The sequence below is a fragment of the Procambarus clarkii genome, chromosome 71 (assembly GCF_040958095.1).
Source record: "Procambarus clarkii isolate CNS0578487 chromosome 71, FALCON_Pclarkii_2.0, whole genome shotgun sequence".
NCBI classification, from domain to species: domain Eukaryota; kingdom Metazoa; phylum Arthropoda; class Malacostraca; order Decapoda; family Cambaridae; genus Procambarus; species Procambarus clarkii.
In genome coordinates this window covers 11895920-11916329 of record NC_091220.1, presented here as the reverse complement: position 1 = coordinate 11916329, position 20410 = coordinate 11895920, and the positions used below count along the sequence as shown (strand labels likewise).

Genomic DNA, 20410 nt, shown 5'->3' with positions numbered 1-20410 from the left:
ATGCTTCTTTGTTAACATACAGACTTATTCTTTATTCTCAATTGAGGTTAATTTTAACATAAGTACTTAACCCCGATTGATTATTCCTACTAATTCTTTAATACCTGAATCATTCTCCAAGTTTGATGACTCGACACAGGATGTCTGTGGCGCTGCTGTCTACAATGGGCTCTAATCCCTTAGGGGGAGGGATGACCCAAGCCTGCCAGTCAGGTCACTACCAACACACTACCAACTTTTAATGTCAAATCTATGGTCTTTCTATATTAACAGTCCCACTGTTACAGCCCAACGACAGCATATGCCATGCAACATGACCCGAGTCATGGGACCAAGCATGAGCAAATAGAGCCAGCTTCCCCCTCAGAGGGTTAGAAAAGTGCATATAAACATAATATGTGACTCTTTCAATCAGTTAGATTATAGTATATAGCTAGATGAGGGGATCATATGGGCACACCCTCGCCTTTGGCTAAGTGGACTTTGCTTAACCAAGGACTTAATTTCACATGAATTAAAATCTATCTAATTTGTTATCTTCATCAGGCCATGAATCACCAGAAGCAGCAGGACAGACAGTGACATGCAACAGAAAGCTAGGCCTTGAATGCTTCCGGTCACAAAATACTGAAGACTGCAAGGTGAGAATGAAACAGGAAATTTTAACAGTAATAACATTTGTTAAACAAGCTTGTAAAATTGAATGGAAAGCTGCAGCTTGTTCATCTCTCTTCTTAGATTAGAGATCTATTTATTTGAATATTTAAAGTTAAATGAGGATTTATTTTACGTTTCTGAGGGGTGCCCCTACGGCTCCCTGGAGCTGATCGAGTTAATGTATGTTATATTAGACTGGGACATTAGCTAAGGAGTTCAGACCTGCCAGGGACCATGAGCCAGAACCTGGCCCCTTTAAAGAGGTTTCAGGGAGCAATGCCCTGGAAAACCCTCTTGTGGTTGGGGTTTTTCCTTATCTGCCATCGATTGGGGTTAGGCACCCAGAAAGGTATGCATAACAAAACAAACCCCCACATGGTAAGAAACTAACAACAAAAACTGAACAGAGAGGTAGAACTCCCTACAATCCTAAGGAAACAAGCAAACAAGCAAACGTAACACACTACTGCTGCACCACTCATCCATGCAGCCCTCCCGTCCCCTCCCTGAGAGGGGGAGGGTTGGGGACCCGGACCTCACCACGCCGACTGCCTAGCACTTCAGTTCGTAAGCTAATGTCAACTGGGACAGATGCTTCTCTGGCCTCAGTTTCCTAGGTGGTGTTTGCCTTCGTGGCGTTCACTGCCGTGTGTTGTGTTGTGCGGTGGCCAGGTGTTCCTCATCAGTACCGGGGCTGCATGTGCTTAAGATAACCCTTCGCTCTGCGTGACAGGGTTATCTTCCCTGGGGGCATTCGGGAACCATTCCCATAGAGGTTCTTGCTGCTTGGCATTTGCCTCACCCTTGGGGCCAGCTGGGGCTTGGAGCCTTTGTTTGGCCTTGGGTAGGGACAGGTATTGTGCTGGTTAGAGCGTCAAGATGTTGCGCGACCTCCTACCTACGTGGCGACCAGTTCCTGTTGCCTCTGGAGACGGTGTACTTTTGTGGGGTTTTTCTTTTGTTTTTATTTTCATTTGTCTGGTGGGGGTTTGCCTCATGTGCTGCTGTAGTTCCACTGGTAGTGTTTGGTGGCCCTATGCTAGGTCCTCGTGATTGTACACGTCGCAGGGGTTTTCAGTGTTGCATCTACCCCTTGTTAGTTTTGGGTTTTAACCGGTTAGCAACACCTTGCCTGGGCTTCCCATAGCAGTCAGCCTACGAGCCCTGGAAAACCCTGTCGGGGCTCGGTGGACCACTAGATGTGTCTTACGGATTTCAACCCATCTTGTGCGAGTTCGTTGGTTGCTGTGCCCTTGTCTCCGGGTGACAGTCGCCACTTTTACCTCTGTCATGCTGCCTGTTGGGTAACTGACACCTTGACCCGGAGTCTGCGAATTGTGTTCTCTGCTTGTTCTCCAGTACTCTCCTGGTGTCCTTTCTGTTCAGAGTACTGGCGTCAACCGCATTGCAAGCGTCGGTTTAGATTGCTGCAACGCGCTAGGTTGGTTTCCCACCTGGATGCTTCCGGGGCCGTCCCGTTTTGGTTAGGTGCTGTTTGCCCCTTTCCCCTCCCTGTTCCCGGTTCCTGACCGTCTGCCAGTTTCAGGGTCGGGACAGGGTTTAGTTGGTGCCGAGACTCGGGCGGCTTCGGGGGCTGTCCCTGTTCGGGTTGGGGACGGAGGTATTCGAGCCTGTTCTTCCTGCCAAGGCTTCTGGGTCTTACCAGCGGACCTTTCTTTGCTGCCTTTCCCCTGGACTCTTCCTTTTCTTTAAGGGCAGAGGGCGTGGAGGACGGTTCTGCCCCAGGGCCTCTGTTGCGGGTTCCCAGGCCTGTGGGGATGCCCAGCTAGCAGTTCCTGGGGCTGTTTGCCCTTGCCTGGGTCTTCTGCTTTGGGGCAGGGTTTTTCGTCCCTCTAGTCTGCTTACTTCCCACATTTGCTGGCGTGTTTTCAACTCTATTGCGTCGGTCACGGCTCACATTGGTTGGTGGCCATTTTCTTTTCTGTGGATAACTCCCCGTTTGGCCACCGGCGGCACTGTGGTTTGTTTACCGGCGCCTGGGTGTGCAAGCGAGCGTGTGTGGGTGAGTTTTCACCTCTTTTAAGGGGTTTTATCCTCCTGTTGCAGTTTCTTGTTTTTTCTGGGGTGTTTTTCCCGTCTTCTGTTCCTCTGGGAATGCTTGGGTGTTGATTTTTACATCTGTTTTTGTGTTTTCTGTCTGTTTTGGGTCTGGGCCTTGGGGTTTGGGCTCAGTGTCCCTGTCTGTTTATGCCTGCTCCCACACCTTGTCCCTTGGGTTTCAATCTGTTTTGACCGTTTCCCAGGGGTTCTGTCTGAGTGCTGTGCTTTGCCCTTTCTGATTTCCGGCGGCAAATGTGGTGGTTTGGGCTCCCCTTGGTTCAATTCCAGGTTCCTTTGGGTGCTTTGGTTTCGTTTTGGAGGTTTCTTCCTCTTGGGCCCCCTTTGTGGGTTCAGGGGATATTGTTACCTTGTGTGAGACCCGGTTCTGCTTTCTGGGGTTCTGGGGTCTTCCTGGCTTACAGGCTGTTCTTTTTGGGTCTTTGCACGTGTTGTAAATGGTCATGCCGGGGCCTTGGGTTTTCGTTGTCTAGGTGGACATTTTGGAGCAGTTTTTGTGCTTTCTTGGTGCCTTCTTTATCTGGCCGGCATGGTGCTCTCTGCCACTGATCGGCGGCTTGTCTTTTTCTTTTCTTTATTTATTTTTATTTTATATATATATATATATATATATATGTCGTACCTAGTAGCCAGAACGCACTTGTCAGCCTACTATGCATGGCCCGATTTGCCTAATAAGCCAAGTTTTCCTGAAATAATATATTTTCTTTAATTTTTTTCTTGTGAAATGATAAAGCTACCCATTTCATTATGTATGAGGTCAAATATATATATATATATATATATATATATATATATATATATATATATATATATATATATATGTATATATATATATGTATATGTATGTATGTTTATGTTTGTGAGGGTACCACCTCTGGTGCCAATGTGGGGACCCATAGCCTCGGAGAAGAAAATAAAAAGTATTCAGAGGAGACCTTGTGGTTTCTCACTGAACACTAATATTATCTTCTCCTACCACCCCCATTCTTTTGTATGTACACATATATATTTACTTTATTTGAACTTTGTTACAAAAAAGGAGTTACATATGGGTTACAAAGATGGTTATCATAGGTTGTCAAGTTCCTCCAGCTCCTCAGATGGCGGGCAGGAACCCTGGATGCAGTGCGCATTTCCCCTCTGTATCGCCACACTGAGGCGCTGGAAAAGAAAGCTTGCAGCTCTTGGGTCCCTTGTTGTTTCAATGAGCCTAGAACCCAGTTCCTTCAAAAAACTGGTAGCACTTTTACCCCAGGTGCCGAGTGTCTCAGAAGCAATGGGGACAAAATTGTAGTGGTGATCCAGTTCTCTATACTTACGGGATTTGGCTGCTTCCCTGTGGGTGGCAGCGCCACCTGGTTGTGCAACACTGAGGTTAATGTAGGTGTTAGCCAGGGTTGATACGCACGTGTAGTCCCATACCAACTGCTTGCCATTCTTCCAGGGATTCACTGTGATACCATCTGGGCGACCAATAAGAGCATCAGAGTTACGGGGCGTTAGGTAACGGGGCTCTCTTTCAGCTTACGTTTTTAAGTCTTCCAGCCTGCGGTCTGTCCTTGCGCCCGTGTTGTTCAGAAGTTTGCAGCTTTTGCTGCTGTGTTGGTGACGTCTAGGGCTCATTTCGGGCGCTGGGATTTGAGGGTCGCACAGGTTCTTGGTCGCCCATTCTTTATGCGCGTCTGCTCCTGTGCGTTCTTGTTGCCTTGGGTCGCAGGTTGCAGCCTGTTGTCTCGGCTTCGCGTTGCGGAGTTTGTGGCGGCCGCCTCCCGGGTCAGCACCTTTCTCCTTTCCTCTCTTTGGGTATGAAGCTCCAGGGAGCCGTAGGGGCTCCCCACAGAAAACCAGCGTTGAATGTAATGAAACGCCATTATCTGGGTGCGCCCCGGAGGCTCCCTGGAAACCCTCCCTCCTACTGGTTGGCGGTTTTTTCATGTTAGTTGAAGCTTAGCTTCCGAACTGATGCTAGTCAGCCGGCTCGGTAGGTCCGGGGCTCCCCCCTCCCCCTCTCGGGGCGGGGAGGGCTGCGCGGACGATCGGCGCAGCAGTAAAGTGTGATGTCTGCTAGTTTGCTTGTTTCCTTGGGATTGTAGAGAGTTTCTACCTCTCTGTTCGCTTTTTTGTTTTAGTTTTTTACCATGTGGGGTTTGTTTTGTTATGCCTACCTTTCTGGCTGCCTGACCCCGGTCGATGGCAGATAAGGAAAACCCCAACCACATGGGGGTTTTCCAGGGCCATTGCTCCCTGAAACCTCTCTGAAGGGGCCAGGTTCTGGCACTGGTCCCTGGTAGGTCTAAACTCCATAGCTAATGTCCCGGTCTAATATAACATACTAAGCCCAATAAGCTCCAGGGATTCTCCGGGGCTCACCCAGAAAATGGCATTTCATTACATTCAACGCTGGTTTTTTGTTTTATTCACTATTTGGTACCAAACATTTAAGTGACAAGGAGGCTTCTAACATGGATGAAAAATTTTCTAATTGACAGAAAATGAGGGCAGTAATCAGAGGCAATGTATCGGACTGGAGAAATGTTACTAGTGGAGTATGTACCACAAAGTTCATTTCTTGCATTGGTAATGTTCATTGTCTACATAAATGACCTACCAGATGCAAGACAGAATTATATGAACATGTTTGCTGATGATGCTAAGATAATAATGAAGATAAAAAACTTAGACAATTGTCACACCCATCAAGAAGACTTGAAAGAAATAAGTGTATGGACCATCACTTGGCAAATGGAATTTAATGTGAATAATTGCTATGTTATGGAATGTGGAATATTAGAACTTAATCCACACACACAACCTACAAATTATGTGAAAAGTCTTTACAAATTAATTCTTATCAAGAAAGATATCTAGGGGTGGTTCTAGATAGAAAACTATCTCCTGAGGACCATAAAGAACAAGATGCAAGGAACCTAAATCCCAATAGTATCAGTAGTGTCAAAACCGTCAGTAGTGTCAAAGCGTTATGTGACAAAAAGTGCTGGGAAAACGGTACACCACGAGCATAACTCTCATCCTGTATCTATACTTGGGTAATTACTTGCTGTTATATCCCCACTTCACTCGTCATCATCTCATGACTTTTCCAGGAAAATTGGTGTTTGTTGGTTTGCTCTCTGTACAGTTGACCTCTAACTCACTGTGGTCTTTGGTTAGTTTTGTATAACCACAGGTCATGCCCTTGTAAACTGACTACCGTAATTAAATAATTTAGTTTAACTGGCATCTGTAGACTTGCCTTGTCTCTGGGGGATAGGCTAGGCTGTAGACATCTGTTTGCACTCCAGGCTACCAGTCCTCTTCATTGGATCTTCAGTAAGGAGAGGAGGGTAAAATAATTGTGAGGAGTCCTAACATCAGAGCATAATATATGAGTGTCATGCATCAAAGGAAATGCTTGGTTACATCAAGTTCTTACACCTATTTATGATCACTAATTTGCACACAGTGAGAGCCATCTGTATTTAATTTAATAATAACATTTTAGAATTTACAGAATGCATTTGTACTTTTTATATTTTTGTCATGTATTTTAGATTCATATTGTTCAAATTGATTAAGATGCATATTCAGTTCTTGTGCCGTTACTGTTCCCAGAATTATGAAGTACGCTACCTCTGCGAGTGTGGTGAACTGACCGATTCCGATGAGGGAGAATTTACACGATCTACAACAGGTAAGTTTGCAATTGAGTTGCACTGACTGTGGTGAAGGTGAAATATTCTTGGGGAATGTAAATGGTAATTTTTAATAAAATCAAATGAAAGAGAATATAAATGCTGTATACAGTGGATCTGATTTTAATGTGGTAATTATGTTCCTTAAAAACCAGCACTGAATGTAATGAAGCACCCCACTCTGGGTGAGCTCCAGTGGCTTCCTTAACCTATATCAGTGATATAGCTTCCCTATACTTAGCCACATCAGTCATGGGAATCTTATTAGCCTATTAGAGACCAGAGCCAGAATTTGGCCCCTTGAAAGGCACAGGGAACAGGGAAGTTTTATACTCACCCTCTCCAAGAAAGTGAGCATTCATGAAAATAAAGCACCAAAACAGCCAATAGATTCAACAAAAGAGTCCCTCACAATGAGAAGATTCTAACCAAACTGGGAATGAAACAAGTGCCCTAGCATGCATGCACCAAGCCAGTGTCCCATGCAACATGTTCAGTCTGTTATTGATGAACTATGAACCGACACACCTGGTAGGGCGGGAGAGGGAGTCAGGGAGCCACCACAGCTCACCTAGAATGGAGTATTTCATTCTATTTAATACTGGTTTTCTATGAGAGCATCTTGATGGCCCCTTGAAGCTAACAATAGAGAAGAAGGAAAAAAGGAAACATACCAGGAAGGAGTGGCAGTTGCTACAAAGTTGAAGAAGTAACACCAGGCCTTGGTGTTACTTGGGCAACACAAGTCAAAATGGGACCAGGAATATTGATAAAATCATTAGCTCCAAGGACCATATTAGCTCTCCAAAATCCTCAATCCTGAATATCAGGCCACAACATATTAGCAAAAATGGTGATTAAAGCCACAAGTTGGCTAGCTTTAATTACATTGTAGATTACCTGGGGAAAAAATATGCCCTGGAACAGGGAATGAAGGAGACTAAATCAACAAATAGCATGTACACCGAAACAGAACAGGTGGCAAGGAGGCACAAAACTACTGGACACAACAAATGATATACACAGGTGTATTCTATAAATTCATTAAAAGCAAATTGCAGGTAAAGGATAAAATTCAGAGGTTGAAAATGGGACATAGATTCATGGATAACTGAAAGGAAATGTATGAAACATTAAATGAACAGTTCCAAAGTGTGTTTATGCAAAATGAAATTTTCAGAGAAACAGACACAATAAGAATTCCAGAGAACAACAGAACACATATAGGTGTCTGGAGACAAAGTGGAAAATATGCTCAGGGAGCTAGAAAGGAACAAATCAGTTGGTCCAGATAAAGTTTCACCATGGGTTCTGAGAGAATGTGCACCTGAGCTCAGCATTCTACTTCAACTGATTTTTCAGGCATCTTTGTGTACAGGAGTCTTGGCAGACATATGGAAAAAGGGCTTACATAGTTCCAGTCTACATAAGTGGCAGCAGGGAAGACCTTGTTAATTATAGACCTGTATCACTGACAAGTGTAGTAGTCAAAATATTGGAAAAAATATTTGAAACTAAATGGGTAGAAAACCTGGAGAAAAATTATATAACAGACAGACAGACAGTATGATTTTCAATCTGGAAGATCTTGTGTAATGAATTTGCTAAGCTTCTATTTGCCAAATCCACAAAGATTGTACAGGAAAGAGATGGTTGAGTTGACTGCATTTATCTGGTTTTCAACAGAGTCCAACATAAGAGGTTGTTCTGGAAATGAACATATTGGAGGAGTGACAGGTAGGCTTCTAACACAGAAGAAAATTTATCTAACACATAGAAAAATGAAGGCAGTAATCATAGGGAATTAATTCACTTGTATTGGGGGGACAAGAAGCCAGAGTGTATTCGTACATATTTGGCTTTTATCGCGGTCCTTTGCCCCCCCTTTCCCAAGGCTGAATTACTGACCCCACCCAGGGTGCAACCCCACAACAAGCTGACTAACTCCTGAGTACTTACTTACTGCTAGGTGAACAGTGGCATTAGGTGAAAAGGAAATGTGCCCAACCATTTCTGTCTTGCTCTGGATTTGAACCCAGAATTCTTTATTGTACTTCGAGAACTGACCCGACTGTACTACCAGGACCCCTCATTCCATAACATGGACTGGAATACTGTATATTGAACTGGAGAAATGTAAGAAGCAGAGCATCATAGGGGTTCAGTTCTTGCACAGGTAATGTTCATTGTCTACATAAATGACCTACCAGAAGGAATACAGAATTATATGAACATGTTTGCTGATGATGCTAAGATACTAGGAAGACAAGAAACTTAGATGATGGTCATGTTCTTCAAGAAGACCTGGACAAAGTAAGTTTTCTGGGTCTCACCCAGAAAATGCCATGTCATTAAATTCAATGCTGGTTTTTTTAATTCGTCAGGGAATGAGTTCCAAAAACTGGGTCTTTTTCTTTGCATGGAGTGTTTGCACAGATTTAGTTTGACTGTGGGGATACCAAAGAGGTTTATTTCTGGTGTGTTGCTCATGGGTTTTATTACATCTATCAAAGAATCCTTAACCCTAGCACGATGGTGCCCTGCATCAGGGTGTATACATCTCGGCTGCTTTTTAAGAATTGTCCAGTTGACCTAGTAACATGTTTAATCCTATGAAAAATAACCTTTGGAAGTCTGCCACTCTCAAGTCTTTCTTTTTTGGTGATGTCTAGTTATGACATTGAAGTTCGAAGCTTCTGCCAATTCAATCACACCTGCGCCACCTTCCGTCTTTCCAGGATTTTCTAACTGTGCTGCCTGTGTGTGTGTGCACTCTAATGATGTTCGCCTAGGTATGCTTCTTAACAATCAGGATCTCAAATCTCATGCAATATAACTTCACTATGCAGCTTAAATTAATGTTCACCCCATTCATGTTCATTTTTGTTTCAATGTCTGTATATACATTTAACATACCTTAGGTAGCATCAGAGTGGAATAGCTTAGAAATAAAGTTTTGAAAAAATATAAAAAGCTTCTTTCTGATCAAGACACACAGTTGTTCCTATATTTTCCTGAGTAACTGATTTCTCTGTGTACCGAGTTACAGTATCTGCACCCTGGTATTGGCAAGGATGCTTCCATCTGGTGCCAGTCAGGTGAGATGGCCTGGTGGAAACTAGAAGTTTATTTATTTATTTATTTATTTATTTATTTATATATACAGTATACAAGAAGGTACATTGGGTTTATGAGAGTACATAGCATTGCTGATTTTACAATCTTGTAAAGCCACTAACACGCATTGCGTTTCGAGCAGGTCCTTAATCTAATAGATAAATTTAAGTGGGTAATTTGTAGCAAAATTGAAAAATGGTATCAGATTTAATTAGAGCACTTATAGAGATCACCAAGCACCAAGTAAGGCTTGGAAAGATGTCAGTAGTCATGAATGAATTTTCTGTAGTTACTCGGGTTTAAATTGAGCTTACCTCCAGTGCCTTCCTATACTCAGTATGACTGAACAGTGGTTTGGTATATGAAAAGATCACTGGTGAACTGATGTACTATACTATGTCATCTTGTTATGACTTTCATGATCTTGTCCAGTGGGAAATTCAGAGATCTTCCCACAGGCAGCATCCAAGTGTCTTGCTCAGAAAGGAGATTCTTATATGTTCCCAAAGTCTGATTTTTATTAATATAATCAGTGTTATAAGGAGTCTTTATGTTTCTTGTTCTGTAATTACTACATACTCTTACAGAAATCTCCACTACCAGTACCTACGGTGATATATCAATTACTAATGCGACTACAGAGCTGCCTATGCTAAATGACAGTAAGTCTTGAGGCACCACTGTTTTGTTTGTTTTTTCTGTCCCTGTAATGTGGCTGAGTTTATATTATTATCTTGTCATTAGGCATACACATTAGTATGAAATTTAACCCTTAGACTGCTAACTGTTAATTGCTGACATACCCCAACATGTGCTCAAGAAAAAAAACAGCGTTGAATGTAATGAAACATTATTTTCTGGGTGAGACCTGGAGGCTTGCCGGAGCTATCCAGGCTGATATGGATATATTAGACTGTGGCACCAGTCAATCGATGGAGTTCTAGGCCTATCGGGGACCAGAGCCAGAACCTCTGGCCCCCTTAGGAAGAGGCACGAGGGGCAATGGCCTAGACACCTCCATGTAATTGGAAGCAGTCTTTGTCTGCCATCTACCAGGTCAGGCACCCAGAAAGGTAGGCATTCCAAAACAAACTACTGCTGGTCAAAAATTGCAAACTGAAAACCGAACTAGCAAGCAGAACTCCCCAATCAAAAACAAGGAAACAAGCAAGACATCACCACAACCACCGCAATGCGGATAGAAATGAAGAAGACAGAAATTCTTTTTGCTACAAAGTGTCAAGGACTGGAAAGCTTGTGAAATGGTACATAAAAAAAGGCAACAAAATCATTAGTGGAAGGGGAAGTAAAGAGCAAAGGGAAAGGGAACATGTTCCTGAAAATTGTATATACCAACATAGACGGAGTGAGGTCAAAAACTTTGGAGTTGCAAGATATAATTCAGCTTAGGGTCCCAGATATTGTCGCATTATCAGAGACGAAAATTGAAGGAAATATATTAAATGAAGTCATTAAATATGCTTTAAGATATCATCTAGAAGAAAATGGGGACATTGAAACAGCTGATAAACTCGATTTCAAGAGAGGTCACGATGGGGAACTTCGAAAAAATTTTAATGAGTGTAATTCGTCAGAGTTGTTGCTAGGCAGGGAAGTAAGTGAAATGTATGCCAAATTTTGCAAAATATACGATGAAGGCACACAAACATTCATACCAAAACAGAGATGCAGGGCCAGAAAACAGGATTAGTTCAACGGAAATTGCAAAAGGGCCAGAGACCAAAAGACAAAAATGGAATCAATATAGGAAGAGGCCAAACTCCTAAACATACCAGCGATACAAAGATGCGAGAAACAGCTATATGACAGTAAGGAGAAATGCAGAAAGAAATTTTGAAAAAGGGATAGCGGATAAATGTAAAACTGAACCGGGCCTATTCTACAAATTCATAAACAACAAATTGCAGGCAAAGGATAATATCCAGAGGTTGAAAATAAGGAAATAGATTCACAGAAAATGAAAAGGAAATGTGTAAAACATTAAACGAAAAGTTCCAAAGTGTGTTTGTACAAAATGAAATCTTCAGAGAACCAGACACAATAAGAATTCCAGAGAACAACATAGTAGTGTATAGAGGTGTCTAGAGATGAAGTGGAAAATATGCTCCCGGAGCTAAGTAAGAACAAAACAGTTGGCCCAGATGGAGTTTCACCCATGGGTTCTGAGAGAATGTGCATCTGAGCTCAGCATTCCGCTTCAGCTGATAATCAGGCATCCCTGTAGTTACAGGATGAGAGCTATGCTCATGGTGTCCCGTCTACCCAGCACGCTTTGTCATATAACGCTTTGAAATTACTGATGGTTTTGGCCTCCACCACCTTCTCACCTAACTTGTTCCAACCTGTCTACCACTCTGTTTACAAAGGGGAATTTTCTTATATTTCTCCGGCAGCTTTGTTTCATTAGTTTAAATCTATGACCTCTTGTTCTTGAAGTTCCAGGTCTCAAGAATTCTTCCCTGTCAATTTTATCGATTCCTGTTACTATTTTGAATGTAGTGTTCCTATCGCCTCTTTTTCTACTATCTTCTAGTTTTTGTATATTTAATGCCTCTAACTTCTCCTCGTAGCTCTTGTCCTTCAGTTCTGGGAGCCACTTAGTGTCATGTCGTTGCACCTTTTCCAGTTTGTTGATGTGCTTCTTAAGATATGGGCACCAAACAACTGCTGCATATTCCAGCTTTGGTCTAACAAAAGTCATGAACAATTTCTTTAGTATTTCTCCATCCATGTATTTAAAAGCAATTCTGAAGTTAGAAAGTGTAGCATAGGCTCCTCGCACAATGTTCTTAATGTGGTCCTCAGGTGACAGTTTTCTATCTAGAACCACCCACTATACTAGGGAGCTCTAGGGAGCCGACCGGCTCCCTAGAACCACTAGGGAGCCGGTCGGCCGAGGGGACAGCATGCTGGACTTGTGATCCTGTGGTCCTGGGTTCGATCCCAGGCGCCGGCGAGAAACAATGGGCAGAGTTTCTTTCACCCTATGCCCCTGTTACCTAGCAGTAAAATAGGTACCTGGGTGTTAGTCAGCTGTCACGGGCTGCTTCCTGGGGGTGGAGGCCTGGTTGAGGACCGGGCCGCGGGGACACTAAAAGCCCCGAAATCATCTCAAGATAACCCCTAGATCCCTTTCTTTGTCAGAATTCATTAAAGATTTCTCACATAATTTATTGGTTGTGTGGGGTCGATGTTCTCCAATTCCACATTCCATAACATGGCATTTCTGTGGGGAGCCCCCACGGCTCCCTGGAGCTTATTGGGCTAATGTATGTTATATTAGACTGGGACATTAGCTAGGGAGTTCAGATCTACCAGGGACCAGCACCAGAACCTGGCCCCTTCAGAGAGGTTTCAGGGAGCAATGACCTTGGAAAACCCCTTGTGGTTGGGGTTTTCCTTATCTGCCATCTACCGGGGTTTGCACCCAGAAAGGTAGGCATAACAAAACAAACCCCACATGGTAAAAAATTAAAACAAAAAACCAAACAGAGAGGTAGAAACTCCCTACAATCTCAAGGAAACAAGCAAACAAGCAAACATCACACTTTACTGTTGTCTCTGGTCCAACTTCTCTTGGGGCCGGGTGCCCGGATGGAGTCCCTGGACCTCCGGGTCACTTCTTGGCACATTCCTCTCCAAGGTTCTGGGACTGGCACAGTTGGTGGTGGGGCTTCAGAGTTGCCGCTTTCAGTTGCCTTCCTTAGTTTGTATTTTGGCACCTTGCATATTTATGCATCTTTACCGAGTCTTGGTGACCTGTCTGCGTCTGCTCGGGATTCGGTTTCTGGCCTACCTCGACGACTGGCTGGTGTTGGCTCCCAGTCAGTCCACTTGTCTGCTCGCCAGGGGTGTGGTTCTTTCCCAGCTTGCTGGGTTCGGGTTCCTCGGTGAACTGGAGGACATTCCTTCTGGTTCCGTCCCGGGTTCGGACCTGGCTGGGTCTTGTTTGGAACTCTCGGACCTCTTCTTTGTCTCTCCCTCCAGAGGCGTTGTTGCGGCTGCGGTCCCACCTTCGGCTGTTTCTGAGGGGGTCCCGGGTCACTTGGCAGTTGCTCGAACAGTTGTGCAGAAGTTTGAACTTCGCTGTGCTGATCTACCTGTCTGGTCGGGTTTGGCTTCGGCAGTCTGTTTTAGGTTCCTTTGGAGACGTCCCTTCCGCCTCTCTCACGATTGTTGTGTTTGTCCTCGGGGGGCCTTGTGTCGGTTGCTGCATCGCCGGCTTCCTCTTTGGCGTTTTCGGGGTTCAGTGCCTTGGCGCCTACCCGAGCCTTCGCTCGATGTGTTCGCAGACGGGTCGTCTCTCGGCTGGGGCTTTGTGACTATTACTCACCGTGCCGGCCAGGGATGGTGGGGTCCGTCCTTCCGTCGGGCTCGCAGCACGGTTCGGGAATTTGCGGCAGTGTGGTTGGTGCTTCGAAGGATTCGGGTCACTGGGGGGGCTCTACCATCCGGCTCCATTCGGAGTGTTCTCCAGTGGTTCATTGAATGCACCACAGGGAGTTCTCTTCGGTCCTTGCCTCTATGGGGTTGGTCCCTTTGAGTGGCTTGTCTGCTGGATTCTCGGGGTTTGGCTCTTTGTGTGGTTCATGTCCAGGGAGTGTACAACGTCCAGACAGATGGCCTGTCTCAGTTCATTCCCCTGTTCACGGAATAGACGGTCGATGCCGAATCATTTCATTGGCTCTACTGGACGTATGGGCTCCCGGACATGGACATCTTCGCGTCGGCAGGGTCTCGCCATCTCCCATTCTATGCTGCGCCCTTCTCCGCCTGCAAGGCGTTCGCAGTGGATGCCTTTTGGCAGGAATGGTTGAGGTGGAGTTACCTGTACCTCTTTCCCCCCTGGACCAGCTGTTGCTTCGGGTTCTGGCTCGGTTGGAGTCCTTCCAAGGGAGGGTATTCCTCGTGGTCCCTTGGTGGCTGGCCCAGCCTTGGTTTCAGGCGCTGCTTGCTCGATGTCCGAACCCGGAGCAGTTTTCCAGCGGTTCCGCCTCTTTCGGCAGGTCAGACCAGGTCCGGTACGTGGCTGGTTCGGCCTTCTCCTCTGCTCTTCGCGTCTGGTCTTTTTGATGCGGGTGTATCACCATCTCTTTGGTGATCAGGTGGCTTTGTAGCTGATGTCCAACCTGCGACTTCATCTTGGCGACCGTATGAAGTTTCCTGACATTCTTTTCGCCATTTTCTTGCTCTTTGTAGGTTGTCTTCTTTTTTTGGATCGGGTTGTCATGTCCTTTCTTGGATTTTTCTTGACCATCAATTGATGCTTCTTATTGTCGCCTCATATCATGCGGCGCTGGAGGAGCCGCTCCTTCTTGCGTTTGGGGTGGACGTCACATCTGCCCCATTCCGTACGCTTTCTTGTGCTTTGTTTCACCTCTGGCCTTCTCATGCGCCTGCCTGAGCCGTCCTGGTCCTTGGTCAGGGTGCTCTCTTATCTTTCCTCTCCTCAGTTTGTGGTGGACCCTTCGGTTCAAGATTGTTTTTCCAAGGCCCTGTTTTTGTTGGCATTGGCCTCTGGGGGGTCAGGTCGGAGAGCTTCCTGAGCTCCTCCAGCGCAGGGGTTTCTGCTCCTTTGGTCGTGGTGGTAGGTTTGTACGTTTGCAGCCTTCTCCATCTTTTCTGGCGAAGAACGAGACGGCTGCTTTCCAAAGGGGTCCTTGGGTTGTTGATGCTTGGTTGGTTCAGCTGGGTTGTGCATCATGTGTTGTGTCCAGTTGCGGCTCTTCGCCGTTACCTGCATGCCTCGGCTGTGGTAGGCTGGGGATGCGCTTTGGGCTGATCCGGTTTTCCTCATTCCCTGTACTGGGACTCGGGTCTCCCAGGTCGTCCGTAGGGTTATTAAGTCTAGCCAGCCTGCGGTCTATCCTCATGCCCATGACGTTCGGACGTTTGCAGCTTTGGCTGCCATGTTTTTAATGTGTCTTGGGCTAATATTTAGGCGTGGGGATTTTGGAGGTCAAACAGGGTCCTGGCTGCCCATTAATTGGTGAGCTGTGTCTGCTCTTGGACATTCTTGTGTTCCTTTGGACCTCCAGTTGTCTCGACTTCACATTGAGGAGTTTATGGCGGCCGCCTCCTGGGTTTGCCCTTTCTTTTCCTTCTCTTTGGGTATGTAGCTCCAGGGAGCCATAGGGGCTTCCCTCAGAAAACCAGTGTTGAATGTAATGAAACGTAATTTTCTGGGTGAGACCCGTTGGCTCCCTGGCAATCCTCCCTCCCACCAGTCGGCATTTTTTTGCGTTGGTTAAAGCTTAGCTTCCGAACTGGATTGCTATGCAGCCGGCATGGTGAGGTCCGGGGGGGCCCCTCCTCCGACCTCTCGAAGGAGGGGAGAGGAAGGCTGCGCAGACGAGCAGCGCGTCGGTAATGTGTTACGTTTGCTTGCTTGCTTGTTTCTATGGAATTGAAAGGAGTTCTACCTCTCTGTTTGGTTTTTGTTGCTAGTTTCTTACCATGTGGGGTTTGTTATGTTATGCCTACCTTTGTGGGTGCCTAACCCTGGTCGATGGCAGATTAGGAAAACCCCCCAACCACAGGGGGGTTTTCCAGGGCCATTGCTCCCTGAAACCTTTATGAAGAGGCCAGGTTCTGGCTCATGGTCCCTGGTAGGTCTGGACTACATTCCTGGTAGGAATGTCCTGGTCTAATATAAAATACATTGGCCCAATAAGCTCCAGGGAGCCTCTGGGAATCACCCAGAAAATGCCGTTTCATTACATTCAACGCTGGTTTTTTTTTTTTTTCCTTTGAATAAGGCATAGTTATGAACTCTCAATCTAAGTTTGTTTTCCATTGATTCAATGAAGCTGTTAACTGAAATTTTACTGTGTAGTCTGACACTAACTTTCATATTTTCTGTGGCATTTTATTAATGTTGCTAGTAAGATGAGAATGAGAGTTGTGAGGTGTTTTGTTAGTTATTGTACATAGTGTAAGAGGGAATGATATATTTTTTCATATTTGGTAAGTAAATATATGAGTGATTTTTGTTCTTACTAGCAATATAAGCATTAGCATTGCCTATGCTGATGCCTATATCACCAAATTCACAACTGTATGAGCATTTAGGTGTTCATACAGTTGAGAAAATTGTCTATTGTATCTGTGTGTAATTTGGTTGACAGAGATCTATGATAAAGTTGTTGGCAAACATTGAAATTGTCCAGAGATGTGAGAAATATAATGTCCCAAGGATGTTATGAAATTTAAACATGTATCCATTTGTCTCATTTTTCTACTGATGTATCAGAAAAAAATGTTGCATTGCAACTTGTTCAAGTGATTGTGAATTAATGATGTAATATTGTTTACAGAGTGCCCCCCTGCCATGACTTACGAACAGTGTGCAATGCCATGTTTAAGGATATGCATGTACCATCAGTCACTACTTAAACAACATGGTGAATGCCTGGTAAGTTTCTACCATCTCCAGAAAAATCAAGTTTGTAGTTTGCATACTTGTCATGAATAATGATAGACTTTGCAAGTGAATTCAAAGTGCAGTAATCAAGGTAATACTTAATTAATCTTATAACTTCAAATCTTTCTGTCATAGATGTTTAAATTTTGAATGTGCAGTAAACCCAGGAGTGTTTATACACACATTGACTTAATTAGTCAGCCAGTAAATGTTAATAAGGAACTCAAAACTTACTGAGCTTCCTGATCTCAAATGACAGCTACTACATCCTGCACAATACCCTCATCTACCAGGAGTTAAGGCCACAATCTGGCCCTCTTGTAAGGGCACGGACTGGTAAGCCGTACTCTAGAGTACGAACCCACGAAACCATCCTTACCTGCTTATAGTATAGCTATTAAACCAGGGATGTAGAACCAGTCTGTATTTATAAACACTTGAAACACAAAAGAGTGACCCCGTGGAGCCGGTACAATATTTTTACATTGGCAGGACTCGAGAAACAACCAAAGTGCGTGCATTACATTTATTTAAACACAGGAAAAAGGATAATACACTAACGAGGAATAATTTCTCACTCACCCAATTAACGATTACAGTTCCAGACACTCAGATATAAATGGAGGTCAATAACCTCGCACAGTGAGGTGGGTACCTCATGAGCACTCACCATACAACCTGTGTGTGTGGAGTCTCAGCCCTCTCTGCCTCGTTGAGTGCAGAGGGGCTCCTTTTACGAAAACACAGAATCATACTCATTTACTACTACATACTCTCAAACACAAATGAAATATAAAAATTAACACAAATAAAACAAACTGGTATTTTAACTATGAGTTAAAGAAGAGGAGAAGACATTTTACACATTTACACAAAAGCTAAACTTTATAAACCCAGCCATTACACTCCACAAAGTGAAAGGAGCCTGAGGATCAGAGATTATTCCCAAAACCAAGACAAACCCTTCCTGAAAGATTAAATATAACAAACTAGTAACTACTTGAGGTAGTATAGCAACCTCTGAGCTAAACAGAGCAAACAGTTGTTGCTGTGGGCTAGCTGGTCTAGCCCTGTGCACCCACCCACTACCAGATAGTGGCACAGGTCACCTAGAGTCCCTAGGTAGGGACGCGAGTCTTATTTTCCTCGGCGTCACCCCTTTTATATAAAAGGAACCATCGGAAATGCATCTGTTCTGAGCTAAACGGTGCAAACAGTTGTTGCTGTGGGGTAGCTGGCCTAGCCCTGTGCACCCACCCACTACCAGATAGTGGCACAGGTCACCTAGAGTCCCAGCCATCCTCACACATGCAAAGGGATGAGGATGGGAAAGGGTGGTCGTTAAGACGAGATCTTTCAAAAGAAGATAGAGAGAAGCTGAAACTGAACCTCGCCGAGGCAAAACATTTAAATGAGAGCAGGAATGAAGAAGAAATAAATTCTTTTTTCTACAAAGTGATAGGGGTAGGCAAACCAGTAAAGTGGTACATAAAGGCAAACCAACAAAATCAATAGAGAGAGGGGGAGTGAAGAATAAGGAGAAGGGGAACAAGTTCCTGAAGATTGCATACACCAACATAGATGGAGTAAGATCGAAGATACTGGAGTTAAGTGATGTAATACAGCTGCAGACACCAGACATTGTTGCACTCACGGAGACAAAACTTGAAGATGTAATTTTAAATGAGGTCATATTCCCAAGGGGCTACTCAATTTGGAGACGGGACAGAAAAATTAGGAAAGGCGGTGGCGTTGCTGTGCTGGTAAAAGAACACCTAAAGGTGAAGGAAATAATGACTGCCAATCCACAAGAAGTTGACATAATAGCACTAGAGATCTGCTATGAGGATGATAAACTAATGATGATAAATGCATATAGTCCACCGCCAAGCAGCACATGGTCAAAGGAGGAGCTAGATAGTAAACGTGAAGGTCTTATAACAATAATGAGAGAGATTATAGCGAGAGCGGATAACGATAGATCACGACTGTTGATAGTCGGTGACTTCAACTTGAAATCCATAGACTGGGAAGCATATGAAGCTAAAACAGAAGATTTTTGGACCTGTAAATTTGTAGACCTCATCCTGGAAACATTCTTGTATCAACATGTTAAACAAGCTACGAGGATGAGGGAAGGGGACGTTCCCTCCATGCTAGATTTGATATTTACCAGGAAGGAGGAAGAGATATTTGACATTCAGTACCTTCCTCCCTTGGGTAAAAGTGACCATGTCTTTTTGGGAATAAAGTATGCAATGCATTATAAGCTGGAAGAAAATAAGGAGGTTGAAGCAGTTGAAAAACCAGACTTCAGGAGAGGACATTATGGTGACCTTAGAAATTTTTTTAGTGAGTATAATTGGACAGACTTGATGCTAGGCAAGGAAGTGAATGAGATGTATGGCAAGTTTTGTGAAATATATGATAAAGGCACAAAAAAATTTATACCAAAACAGAGATGCAGAACTAGGAAACAGGATTGGTTCAATAGAAATTGCGAGAGGGCTAGAGACCGAAAGACACAAAAATGGAATCAATACAGGAAGAGGCCGAACCCCCAAACATACCAGCGATACAAAGATGCGAGAAACAACTACACGGCAGTGAGGAGAGAGGCAGAAAGAAATTTTGAAAAAGGGATTGCGGACAAATGTAAAACAGAACCAGGTCTATTCTATAAATTCATAAACAACAAATTGCAGGTAAAGGATAATATTCAGAGGTTGAAAATGGGAAATAGATTCACGGAAGATGAAAAGGAAATGTGTGAAACACTAAACGAAAAGTTCCAAAGTGTGTTTGTACAAAATGAAATCTTTAGGGAACCAGATACAATAAGAATTCCAGAGAACAACATAGAACACATAGAGGTGTCTAGAGACGAAGTGGAAAAAATGCTCAAGGAGCTCGGTAAGAACAAAGCAGCTGGCCCAGATGGCGTTTCACCATGGGTTCTGAGAGAATGTGCATCTGAGCTCAGCATTCCACTTCACCTGATCTTTCAGGCATCCCTGTGTACAGGAATCGTAGCAGACGGGTGGAAACAGGCTAACATAGTTCCAATCTACAAAAGTGGCAGCAGGGAAGACCCCCTCAATTATAGACCTGTATCATTGACAAGTGTAATAGTGAAAGTATTGGAAAAACTAATCAAAACTAAATGGGTAGAACACCTAGAGAGAAATGATATAATATCAGACAGACAGTATGGTTTTCGATCTGGAAGATCCTGTGTATCGAATTTACTCAGTTTCTATGATCGAGCCACAGAGATATTACAGGAAAGAGATGGTTGGGTTGACTGCATCTATCTGGACCTAAAAAAGGCTTTCGACAGAGTTCCACATAAGAGGTTGTTCTGGAAACTGGAAAATATTGGAGGGGTGACAGGTAAGCTTCTATCATGGATGAAAAA

General features: G+C 44.1%; 1 protein-coding gene across 1 annotated transcript in view; it reads left to right on the top strand.

Moving 5' to 3' along the window:
* Positions 1-20410, top strand: part of LOC123745535 (hemocytin) — a 316051-nt gene that overhangs the window by 184466 nt on the left and 111175 nt on the right. Inside the window, exons 52-55 of the mRNA XM_045726144.2 lie at positions 547-641; positions 6352-6430; positions 10136-10210; positions 16886-16983. Coding sequence (XP_045582100.2) covers positions 547-641; positions 6352-6430; positions 10136-10210; positions 16886-16983 — 347 coding nt within the window. The remainder of the gene's footprint in view (positions 1-546; positions 642-6351; positions 6431-10135; positions 10211-16885; positions 16984-20410) is intronic.